This window comes from Carettochelys insculpta, chromosome 3 (genome assembly GCF_033958435.1).
Source record: "Carettochelys insculpta isolate YL-2023 chromosome 3, ASM3395843v1, whole genome shotgun sequence".
Taxonomy (NCBI): Eukaryota; Metazoa; Chordata; order Testudines; family Carettochelyidae; genus Carettochelys; species Carettochelys insculpta.
This window is the reverse complement of record NC_134139.1, coordinates 52,666,117-52,678,807: the sequence shown is the minus strand read 5'-3', so window position 1 is coordinate 52,678,807 and position 12,691 is coordinate 52,666,117. Positions and strand designations below refer to the sequence as shown.

The window sequence follows — 12,691 nt, the reverse complement described above, 5'->3', positions numbered from 1 at the left end:
GCGGGGCCGGCACAACCCCCTTCCATGCCGGGGATCTCGGCCCCACTGTCAGCGCCACGCTCGGCACCGTCACCTGCGGTGCCGTGCAGGTATCCTCCTTCAGTGCCTGCAGGCTCCATGCCTGGCACCCCTGCACCATTGGTGCTGCGGGGGCCGGCGCCGCCTGTGGCGGTGCCGCCGGGTCTGGCGCTTGCCTCGCTGATGCTCTAGGCGCCGCGCGTGCCGGCTGTTGTATAACCGGAGGCTCAGCCTCTGCCACGTGCGCTCCCGCTTGCCTGAGTATGCGGCTGGGGGCTGTGTGCTCCGCTCGTCCTGCTCACTGCAAATGCCGGCAAGGATCGAGCCAGGGAGAGTTTTCTCCGTTTCTGCACCGAGGGGGTCAGAGAAAGCTGCCCTCCTCTTATGCAACCCAGAGGGCCCTTCTGGGTGAGGCTTCTCCGGCAAGTCCGGCTGAAGGGCCTTATCAACAAGAGCATTTTACGCCTCATCGCTCTGTCCTTCCTGGCCCTGGCTGTGAGCTTAGCACAGTGAGAACACTTCTGGGTAGCCTGTGATTCCCCCAGGCATCGGATGCATTCACTATGCCCCACGGAGGCCGGCATAGCTTCACGGCATGACTCACGCTTTTTAAAACCTGAAGAGGCCATTGTGGTGAGTCCTTTACTGTTAATAGGGTAATTAGCACTTAATCCATGCCTTTCCACCCCAAATAGTGATCACCGGCCTGCGGGGCAGCAGGCGGCCTAAATGGCCTTCACGTCCGCTCTTCTCTTCTCCGCTCCTCTCTCTTCTCTTTTTTTTTTTTTTTGTTTGCTGATATTCTCTTTGTCTTTGTTTTCTCTCTCTTTTTTTTTTTTTTTTTTTTTTTAATAACCAAACACAACAAATGACACGTAGAAAAAAACCACTATTTAATCTGACTCTGGCCTTAGCCTGAGTAGATTCCGTCTGCAGCCGATGGCAGTTGAGAAGGAACTGGTGGGGACCAGATCGCGCACGCGGCTGGGGGCACGCAGGGGGGCGGCGCACGCCGGCGCATGCGCGATCCAGGAGAAACTGCTGGAAGATTTCCTATCTGTGGTGCCAGGCGAGCCCGACACCTATTGTGGAGCACCCATGGGGACCACTCGAAGAACAACCCTCTTTTTCATAGCCCAGTGGAAGAGGAAGAACCAGCCATCTTTCAGAAAGTATTGGTGCCAGAGCAGCAACCATTCCCAGTGAAAGGGGAGATACTAGGATTATGCTGTTCATGATACCAGGAATCTTGGTCTCAACAAAAGAGATTCAGGCTAAGTGTATGCTAGGGAAATAAGTCGATTTCAGATAAGCAATCCTAGCTACGGTATTTGTGTAGCTAGAATCAGCATATTGGAATTGACTTGTGTCCCGAGTGAAGATCTAGCCTCTATACTCTTGCATCAATACCCAGAGAGATCAATTTTGCTGCATCTTCACCAGATGCACAAAAATCAGACTCCACAAGATCAACCCTGACCGGGTCAATCTTCAGCTTAGTATAGACAAGCCCTCATGTTCTTTAGAAATAAGCAGGTCTAAGCTTAAGTGTCATTGTAAAATAAGACAGACTTTTTAAAAAAATTAAGTTTTCAAAATTATTTAGACATATTTTTGGATTCTAGTAGTGACAGAGCAGACAATGAAAATGTCAACACAATAGACCCATCATGCTTCTATCTACAGGTTAGACCTCCCTGGTCTGGCACCCTCAGGGCCAGATTACTCCTAAATGAGGAAATTTTAAACATGGAGATATGCATATCTCATAGAAGTGGAAGGGACCTTGAGACATTATTGAGTTCAGTTTCCTGCACTCTCAAGAGGACATACCCCTTACCCCAGATTTTTTTTTAATCTAACCTGAGCCAGAACCTTGAAAAGCCCTCTGAAGGGTAGAGCTCACAAGCCTGGGTTTACAAGGCCAATGCTCTAACCACTGAGCTATCCCTCCACCCAGGTGATCCCTGCTGCCAGTCCCTCAGCATTCTGGCCCTGGCCACTGGCCCCTGCTGGGCTGCCCTGGCCCCAGCTCTCAGCCCTGCCATGGGATGCCTGTGGCCCCTGCAATGGCCCCTGCTTCCTGCCCTTGCTTGGCTGCTGCATTCCCAGCTCCCAGCCTTGCTCTACGGACATGGTGTCCCCCCACTCACCTCCACTGTTCCTCAGCCTCAGCATAGGGTGCCTGGCCAATGCCAGGCTACCACTTCCTAGCCACAACATTGACTTATGCCACTGCTGCTAGGCTACCACTCCCAACCACAGCTCTCTGACCCCCCAGTCTGGCTGCCAGGCTCTCTGGTCTAGCAACATCCATGGTCCAACTAGAGAATATCAGATTTCAGAGGTACAACCTATAGTGCAACATGACCTTTTTCCTCAGACAGACGATAAGTTTGTCAAAAATGCATTTTTTCAGGCCACCAAAAGGGCCAGTGATTTCAGGTCAAATTCAAGTGGTTTCAACCAATCAATAAATGAACAAATAAAATCCAAGTTCCAATTTCAATTTAAAAGATTTTACTCTGAAATGTAGCTAATTCTTAAAAAAATGTCCAGGCACAGAAGACTGTTTTGTATAACCCAAAACTATGTCTGCATATTTGATTTGGTGAGAAATGATAATCATCTTGTCTCAAAATCAAAACGAGATATTTTGGCCCCTAAACAAAACAAAACACCCACAAACACACCCACAAAATGATGTGCTCATCTGCTCATCGCTACTTCTACCTATCACTGCTACTATTACCAGACAGTAACCAGCACAATCTTAATACATAAAAGTATTCTAAGTTGAAGGGACTTTTTGCTTTAAAAAAAAAAAAAAAAAAAAAAAAAAAAGAATCTTAAAAGCAGTTATGCCAGAGTCAGCATTGGAGGCGCTGGAGCTTTGAGAGATTTCTAAACACAGAAACAATTGAATGGAAATTTGGTATCAGGTTTGTTGAGATAGCTATTTTAAGATATCTGGCAGACAAGCACAGGGTCAGACTCCTGACATTATTGCTATCAACTGAATTTCAAACCTATCCATAAGAGATTAAGATGGCTTATTTACTGGTAATGGATTTTTTTTCCCCCAACAGCTGTTAATTTTTAACTCCTGATTTGTAGTACTATTATAATCCCTGAAATGGTGGGAAGCATAAACTAACTGGGATGCACATAAAGCACCCCAAATACTTCAAGACAAAGAAAAAACTGATCTTTATGCAATAAAAACATTAATCTTCCTATGAAGGAATGGATGCATTGTAAGGAGCAAAGTGCTGATAGCCATGGTAGCATTTTGTTTCAGAAAGAAAAAGACATCCTGAGATCCTGTGTATCACCTGAAAGAAAATAACCTCTTTATAATTAGGGAACAATAAATAGTTCATTTACCCAGGCAAATGCCCTCAGAAGACAACACAGACCAAGGAAAAGGGCACAAAACATTGTAATCAAATTAGGGGAAAGTGTGTTGTTAATGGGTCCTCTGACTCTTAAAGCTGTAGGGAGGGTAACTAAGGAAAAAGTCATTTTGGGAAAAGGTTTATTTTGCTGACCTGGTATTATCTGCCTTTATAATTTTGTTGGAGGATCTAAATTTCTTGTGTAAATACTAAAAGGATTAAACTAAGAACAGCAAAGGTCATCTACCCAAGTATAAGTCTTAAGAACCTGGGGCATGAAAAAAAGATTGTCTCCAAAGAGACCCTCTCTAGTAAGTTCTACAGTGTAAAAAAGAAAAACCTGTTCACGACTACTTGGGTCATTCTCACCAATCAGCATCACTGACTCTCAAGCAGTTAATGGCTATATTATGCTCTATGCGCTTAGTTTCTCTGAATGACTCCTTACACAACCCATAATTTTTTAATACACAAAACAGATTTAAAAAAAATTAGTCTCATGGTCAGATAGCCACTTGCTGGTGTGATTGCAGCAGCACTGCTGGGCGGTGGACGAGTGTTGGGGTAGTGCTGAGACAGTAAGGAAAAGTGGGAATTAGCCGCTGAAGATAAAAACATGTCAAAAAGGAGGGAAACATTAACTGAACTGTATTCTCATTGAGGGCTTGTTCACACTTGTGGGGTTTTTTTCGGGGGGGGGGGGGGGGGACGGACTTTTTTTTTCCTGAAAACAAATAAAAAACCATGCTGCATTCACATGGCCATGTATGAAAAGTTGAGATAAAAGAGAGAGATCAGTTATTATTCGCTCATGTAAAGGCTCCTTTTGCAATGCTGCAACTGTGAACTGTGGCTGTAAATTACAAACGCTCCATTTTGCAATGCTGTGGCTGTGTGAACGTGATTTTTCGACTTCACTTATTTCAACCTTGGGATGCCAAAAAAAAGTATGAGGAGGATATTGCCAGTAGTGAAACTGATGTACTTTCCATCTTCTCATGGTACAAAAAGCAAAATCCAGTATAATGCAGTGAACTCTGACACAGGGGAAACTCCACTGATAGTTAAGTGAATGAAAGTTCAAAATTGTTCCATGGCATCTACTTAGAAAGTTGCACCTGATGAAGTGGGTCTTTACCCATGAGAGCTTATGCTCCCAAATACCTGTTAGTTTACAAGGTGCCCCTGGACTCTTGCTACTTTTGCTTAGAAAAAGTGTCTTATGAGGGCATGGGGTGGATACTTTATACTAAGGCTCTCTCTAGACTAGGATTTAAACTCTGATGCTAACGAAGATGTTTTCAAAAGTCCAGGGTAAACAAGTCCCCCTATCTTTTACATGCACTAGTTTGGTCTAGCTAAATGCCAGGCTGCTGCTAGGCAAAGTGTTAGGATTTAAAAAAAAAAAATCCACACGAATATTTTATACCAGAAGGTGTTAGGTGAAGGACACCAGCAGCTCCTCCTACAATAATTACACTCACATTGCAACTTACCACTGGGAGTGTAAGCCAGGTGGCCACAATGCGGTCAGTAATCCAGCGATACCAGGCCGGGGAGACAAACATCAAAGGTAGAAAAGGACCAAGCATGAAAATACTCCCAAAAAAGCTTGCCAAGAATAGAGCCAGTAAGAAGTATATCCCCTTCCATGACACCATGGCTCTGGAACACAAAGAGAGCCTTCAGTTAGATGAACATTTGTAATTACCTTCTGCTTATTTAAGCAGAACACATCCAGTTTCAGCTGGATGTAGTGCTTTTCATTTGACCACTAAAATGTTATGGAAAGTTTTGATGCACTGTTAAATAATTTCAGCGTTGCACCTCAGATGTGGCACCACTTTGTTGGCACAGAAATCAAACACAGTAACTTTAAGGAGCAAAGGACATTAAGGGGGCCATAAAATTGTATCAGCTTTATCTTCAATTATTCCCTCCATTTAATACAATATGCAGCTGCCTTCTGAAGTCTCCTGAACCCTACCTTTATTACATAAAATTACAAAGAGCAAACCAGAACACTTTTGATCAATTGCCTCTGACACTGCCAAAATACTAAGGTTATTTGATGGAAGAGGGGGGTCTCTAAAAGGTTCTCCTATTTCCTCTTTGCCTCTTCTTCCAAAGCCCAATATTACAATAACTCATTTTCCTTCTGCAGAGTGAATACACGTGGCTGTCTTCAGAATCCATCTATACCCCTAGTAAAAATCAGAAGGATCAGTAAAGAGCAACACACCAAGTAGTATTATCCATGTCCCTGTTAAGAGGCTAAATTAATTTCCTCTGCAGCATTCCAAGCCCACTCTGGCCGAAGGAGCTTGTGACACAGTTTGAAGCTTCTTCTTAAATCAGTTATTTTCTGGATTAAGCCACCAAATAAAGAGAATCATCATCAAAGCATGAAATATCTCAGTATATGAAACTTCTGATCTCTGCATTTTTCAGACTGTAGCTGCAACTTAACATTCTGGTATCCATGCTATCAGCTTGTTATAAATCTAAAACATACAATGCAGAGAGATTCTTAATGGATTAGTGTATAACTATAAGCATGCTCCCCCAGGAGTTTGCTGGCCCTGAGCCTTTCCAATTTAGCAGACACCATGCTATGACAAAACGAATCTGGAAATATCATCTAAATTAGAATCTAAAAATAGACTGTTTTCAGCTCTTTAGAACCAAACTGTTTGTTTCTGAGATGAAAGGTTAAGAAAGTCAGATTTCTAAGGCACTTTACTAAATTCCTCTCCAACAGGCAATTTTAGGAATTATAAGAGCAGAGATAGACAGTTACTGAGGATAAGGAAAACAGGAAGCTGAAACTTTTAATTTTAAAATGTGGAATGCAAAAAACCCACCCATTAAGCCTTGTGCACAGCAGTACACACATTAGATCCTTAGAATCTCTCTCTCTCTCTCTCTCTCTCTCTCTCTCTCTCACACACACACACACACACACACACACACGTATATTTATCCCAATCTTTACAGAGTAACACCACCAAAATTTGCTGACGTTTACAGACCACAAAGCCTTGTCTACCTAATACATTTATTTTGGCACATAAGATGTAAATTTAAATATACATATATTAAATTAATAGACTCTCTCAAGTGGACAGTATAAAAGAATGCCCTTTTTAAAGCATTTATCACTCAAAGGGTTTAAGCTCAGTTGAAAAAAATCCACTCTTCTACCGGAATAAGTGTGTCCATGTGAAGGTTGTGGTGTGCATAGAGGGGACGAGAGGGACAGGTGCCACAAAACCTTTACAATCGCTCTACAGTTAGAGATTTGTTCTGGACACCTTCAGGCATCTCGGACTAATCCTAGAAATGAGCACCCTACAATTGTGCTGACAAAATTATTAACACACACACAGAAAAAAGAATTCACATTACGTTTCCAAGATACAGCAGCTCTATTCTAACAGTGAAATACTAAAAGCATACAATAATGAAACTCTACAAGTGGCTATATAATCAATTTAAGGTTACAAAATTGCATATACATTGCATTCAGGAAAAAGTAGTGACCATGTAATTAAAGAACGTAACAAAGAATTCACGAATAAGGGCAGGGTTAAGGTCATGTATGCAAACTTTGCTTTGGTATTTCATGGTCTTGAGCTAAAATTCAACAAAGATCAGATTTAAGACCTTTTCTTCAATCATCCTCAATTTGAATTGGATTTCAGTTCCACAGAAATTATTTTCACTCACTCAAGCAAGGTTATGCTGGGGAAATAGCTCTGAACTGAGGTCACACACTCAAGATCACGGTTTAAAAAACAAGAAAATTTAGGATTAATTTTTAAATTCTAAAACATTGCTGCTGGCATCACGTGAATATTGGCATGCAAGAGCATGCCTCCACTCTACATCATGTTAGGGAGTTCCTCCACCTTTGAAGAAACTACAAAGGAACAGGATGAACTAAGGATAGAGGGAGATGGAAAAAACAGGAGACAAGGGAAGGAAAGAAAAAAAATACAGGGATCAAGATAAATTAGAGAGAAACACAAATGAGAAGACGGAAATAAATGGTGCTAATTGTACATGGACTGGAGAAAGAAAAAAGCTTAAAGAAATGTGTGCCTAGAATGTTAAGAACCCTGCCCCCTCTATGGCTTAGATTCCCCTAGCAGTCTGGCAATGAACTTGAAGACCTTTTGACAGATCTTCAGCCTTACTAAGTTTCCCAAATACCCTTCCAGTTGCAGAAAGGGTCTTAAAATTGCCCAGAGCAGGCAACTGTGCATTCCCAAAGCATACAGAGGTGCCAATGTGAAATGAAACTGGCATGTCCCCCAAATACTTAAGGGCAGTGGGGATGACAGCCACTGTGGGTCCTGGAGGCAAGAGGGGAGGGGAGGCCAGCTTGTCACCCCTGGACAGGGCAATGCCAAGGGCAGAAGGGGCAGAACTTAGGGCAGTCAATCCAGGGACTTGTCCCAAGCCACTCAGAGCCATGCTGCTGTGGCATTTCAAAGAAGTCCAGACTCCCGCCACTGCCGCTAATTCTGGACTCTTTTGAAATGCCAGACCCCAGGGCTACTGCTCCCTTCGTGCACTTTCCCCTCCACTACCCATCAATAGGCCTGCTTAAGAGGCAGTGGTCTCCATGCTCTCTTTCAGTAGAAAGATTGTTTGGGGTGGGAAATACATGTCCCTCTCTTCGCCAGCTTGTTAATATATTTCAAAAATTCAACCATTTAAAATTGCATTTTATTTCCAATTTTCTTTAGTGTTTGAACAGATGATTTGTTGGCTTATTCTCATCCTTCCCTAAAAATTTCGGAGAAGTCCTCAACTTCCCCATCCAAACATTTTTGGATTATGCAGGTACTACTCCTGCCTTTTGAGCTCAAAGCTAGAATCACTACCCACTACTGACGCCATTTTAGCTAGGGTTTCACATTTAACTATATTTCAACATTTTCCACCCATTTGTGGTGTTCACTGTGATTATTCAGACACCCCCCCTCCACACACGCACAGTTTGAAGTGCACTGAAGCTGCATAATTAAAAGCAACAAAACATGCCTTTTATTTCATGGATTGGTTTCTGGTTTTGCAATGAATGTAACATTACCAAACACATTGTATAAAAAACTAATATTGTTACTTCTATTACTTCAGCTGTTGAATTCAATGAGCTTGATTCAACATCCGTAAAATCAATGGACCTCCAGGAGGACTGAAGTAATGAGTGGAATCAAGGATGAGACATATGTCTAATACTGTGTAAAAGATATTTGCTGTCATAAATCACGGCTGTTACTGTTAGAAGTACGCAAGTACATAGTTAGCAAAAATCCCTTGTTTACTAGAAGTGCCTCTGAAGGACAAACATTCCTTTTTTTTTTTTTTTTTAGAATAAGGGTTCATTTTCAAAAGAGCCACGTCTACACTGCTCTTCTTTCAAAAGGAGAACATGCAAATAAGGTGCCAGATATGTAAATCTGGACATCACTTGCATTTTCAATTTCCCTTATTTTCATGCTTCTTTCGAAATTGCAATGCTAGTGTAGACACAGCCCATATGAATTTCTAAGGCCTAAAGGAAAGATGAGAAAAGGGAAGTGCTATAGTCACTGTACACTTTTAGGCTGTGGCCTTTTGAAAGAGGTATGCTAATCAGCCACTTCAGCAGATGCTAATGAGGCGCTGCCATGAATACGCAGTGCCTCCTTAGCACTATGGCAGCTCCACCACTTTCAAAACATGTGCTATTCGTGTAAACAGGGGCTTTTTGAAAGGACTCCCGGACTTCGAAAGCCCCTGCTTCCTAAAACCAAGAACAGAGAAACTGTGCTACATATCCACTCCTCCTAACAAACATTGATTCCAAACACAAAATAATGCAAAAACATCAGTTTGCAATGTCAAAACAGGGTCAAATAACTGTCCCCTCCCTTTTGGCTTCAGAACTAAAAATTACAAAGCAGCATCAAAAAAAAATCCTAGAAAAATAAGTAATTTATTATCGCCCAGTGCTTCTTAAGAAAGATGCTTGTTTCAGAGTTAAGTGATTGGGGAGGAGTTATGTTCTGTTACTTAGCTAAATGTTTTTCCAAGTGGAAAAGTTTTTTTATTGCTGTTGACAACCATCTTGTCCTATAATGGGAATGACATTCTCAGCACTTCTGATTTATCAGTAATGCATAAAAGTTCTGGCTTACTCCAAAATCACTTTCTATTTGTGGGGTCGGGGTGGATGAAGGAGGACAGAAAAGGGATAGGTTATGATTTATGTCTGAAACAGCACACTATTAGAGAGATGCTACCCTAGTACTGGGCTTGCAATTTTTCACCTATTTTGTGGCAGAACTCCAAGTTATTGGGGTGCTTTCCGGTCATTCACATATTCTTGTTGTCACAGCAGAACAAAAACATTTTCTGTCTCCAGGTAACAAGCAACAGTAATTCCTAAAATATCATTTTTGTTTTACATTTCAGTTCATTTTAAACATTCTTGGCTAAGATGGGAGAGAAATAACTTTCCAAAACAGTTGCATTTTTGTAAACTTCAGCTTTACTAGAATCAATTCTTGAACCACTTGAGAATATTTTATGTGCAAAGTGTTTTTTTAAAATAATAATATAAAGCAGAACTATTCTGTTGTGGTCAGTCTTTGGCTCATGTTTTGCCTATTAGTTACATGTTTCTGCACAAGCTATAGCTGCAACGACTGCCAAACCAGAACTTGTTATGATGATGTTTCCAAAATGCTTTAAACAGGATCTGTGAAAAGTCAATTCTCTCCTACAAACTAGAATTGATGCATGAAGAATTCCATGGCCTGGAAGGGAGGAAAGGATGTGAAATATATTCCCATTGTTTGGCTAAATATAAGTGGCTCATCTGCTTCTAAAATTAAAGGTGGCTAGTAGCTGTAGCAGTGAAGTCTGAGTTCACACTTCACATTTCATTGCCAGCCAGCTTCTGAATGATTTGAAATTAAAATATATATCAAACAAATTAAGCTTCACTGCCTACCAAGTTCACTATAAACAAGATTTAACCTACAATATGAATCAAGCAACCCTGCCCAACAAACAGGGCCACTTATGTAGTAAGTAAAAAGGCCTAATATTTGAAATTGCAGTTGACAAATAGCATTTTATTACATTACTAAATAAATGAAAGCATTGCTCTTTATTTCTACTAGGGCAACAACGGCAACACAAATTTTTGCCTGTCAGTACAGTAAACTCTTTCATATCCGGCAACCTCAGGACTGGGGAGTTACCAGATATTCTGGATAACAGAGGAATATCTAGCAATGCATAGCACTAAAGAAAAAAACAAACAAACAATCTAAGATATTATGAAAACAAATGTATGCAGAGTACTTTATTTACCAACAACAGAAGCATTATACACTGTAAACTTATGCTGTATTTTTTTGTATTTACTTGCACTATACTTATGGAAAATGTAACTAAAAATTTACCTATGGTAAAAATGACAGATTTGACACTTCTGGATAATAGTTTACTGTATAATGTTTCAGATTGATAACCACTGGCAAAAAACTGTTTGTTTTCTTAATTCGGCAGAACACTATGGATTCAATTGCATCCTTTTTAGGCAACAGTCATCAGTAGACCAGGAAAGCACAGGTTACTTTATTAAGCACCAGAATAAAACACTCTTTGAATTAAAACCAAATTGAGAGTAAGTTTGACAGAAAAACAGAAATGCCTTTCACTAAACACAATTCACTCAATTTACAGCGCTTTCCCACAGAAATCTTATTCAGCAGTAGGTGAATTTTCTGCAAACTAATGTTTGATTATTTAGTTCAGCGTCTCTTTCAGGAACTATTAACTAGAGCTGTGCTGGAACCAAAATTCATCTCTGATAGAGGATTCTGAGTTTTTGGAAAAAAATTAGTTCCATATCAGAACAAGTTGGGAATGCAGTATTTTTCATGGAACAGATATTTTAGAAAAATATGTTTTGGAAAAAATGAAATGGGCTTCCCCTTAAATTTCTGGCCAGTTACCAGGCCACTAGAGGGGGCAGCCTGCTTATCTATTGGGTAGGAAGCAGGGGAGGTCAAAAGCCCACCAGGCAAACAGCCAGAAGGCCTTGGACCTTCTTCAGCCCATGAATCCCAGGCAGTTTGCCAGGTGGACAATTCCAGAAGCATGAGAGTTGGGCAGCCAGCCAGGTGGGCAAACAAGAGATGGGATCAAACCAGGTAGAAAGGTTAAATGGAGTCAATATGGTACCATGGAATGTTTCAATTCTGTTGAATAATGTTCTGATGGGGTGCGGGGGAAGAAGATATGTCAAACTTTTCAACCAGCTTTTTTTATTGACTTTCGGGTTAGAGCAGGAGACTGGCACCTACATACTGCCAAATTTTAGTGGCAGAATTCCATACAACAGATTGAGAGGAAGAAATCAGTTCCATTTCAAGCTCTACTTAAGCATGTAGCTTCTTCACCTCTGTGCCACAGTTTATATATCTGTAAAATGGACATACCCTACGGAGAACTTGACAGACAATATTATTTTGAGATCCCCATGATGTAGGTGCTTTGATTTCATAGTGTGTCCTTTTATGAAGTATGCAATGATTTTTGCAAGTACAGACTGACACTGCTGCTCACACGAAGAACCAAGATGCTCTGCAAGTTTCTCATGCCATTTTTCCCAACATATCTTACTCCTGATCCTATTATTTGAATACTGACCTCTTCTAAAAGGCAACGTAGTGTGTTAAATTGTGATGTGGCACGTGCTTATTCCACAAAATCAATGTACATCACTAAAACTGACTTCACTCATTTTTTTTTTTAAATCAAGGCTTCAGAGATAAAGTAGAGGATTAAGTGAATATATCCAGTCCTGTATTCCTTTATGATAATTAAGATAACTAACAGTAAATCCCTCTTTGACCCACTTCCACAGCACAGACATTAGCTTCTATTCCCACAGAGTATAATGACCAAACTCAGTAAATATTACCAATAAAACATGATTGCTGCTACCTCATCTTAAAATTTATCATCTCACTTTGATTGCCAAGACTTAATCTATTATAATTCAATACAGGATTCAATAGGATATTTAATTTGTTCTAAGCAATTACACATCTTTCCAATTGTAAAGAATTCTGGCTCTTCTTTGCAATTTAGTCATTAGATGTTGTAAGTATGTAATTCAGTCAGGGAAAGGGATCATATTGGGACAATATTTTTTCCACTTGTTTGCCTTTATTCTTAAAAAGCTTAATCTGAGCAGTCATTAC

At 40.7% G+C, this 12,691-nt stretch overlaps 1 protein-coding gene across 5 annotated transcripts in view; it reads right to left on the bottom strand.

Annotated features, from left to right (window-relative positions):
- Positions 1-12,691, bottom strand: part of LCLAT1 (lysocardiolipin acyltransferase 1) — a 196,677-nt gene that overhangs the window by 119,005 nt on the left and 64,981 nt on the right. For 4 of the 5 annotated variants that reach the window (XM_074989851.1, XM_074989850.1, XM_074989853.1 and 1 more), the window contains one exon: positions 4,913-5,081. The exons of the other annotated variant lie outside the window; for it this stretch is intronic. In XM_074989851.1, coding sequence (XP_074845952.1) covers positions 4,913-5,077 — 165 coding nt within the window. In that variant the 5' untranslated portion in view covers positions 5,078-5,081. The remainder of the gene's footprint in view (positions 1-4,912; positions 5,082-12,691) is intronic. 5 annotated transcript variants of the gene reach the window in all.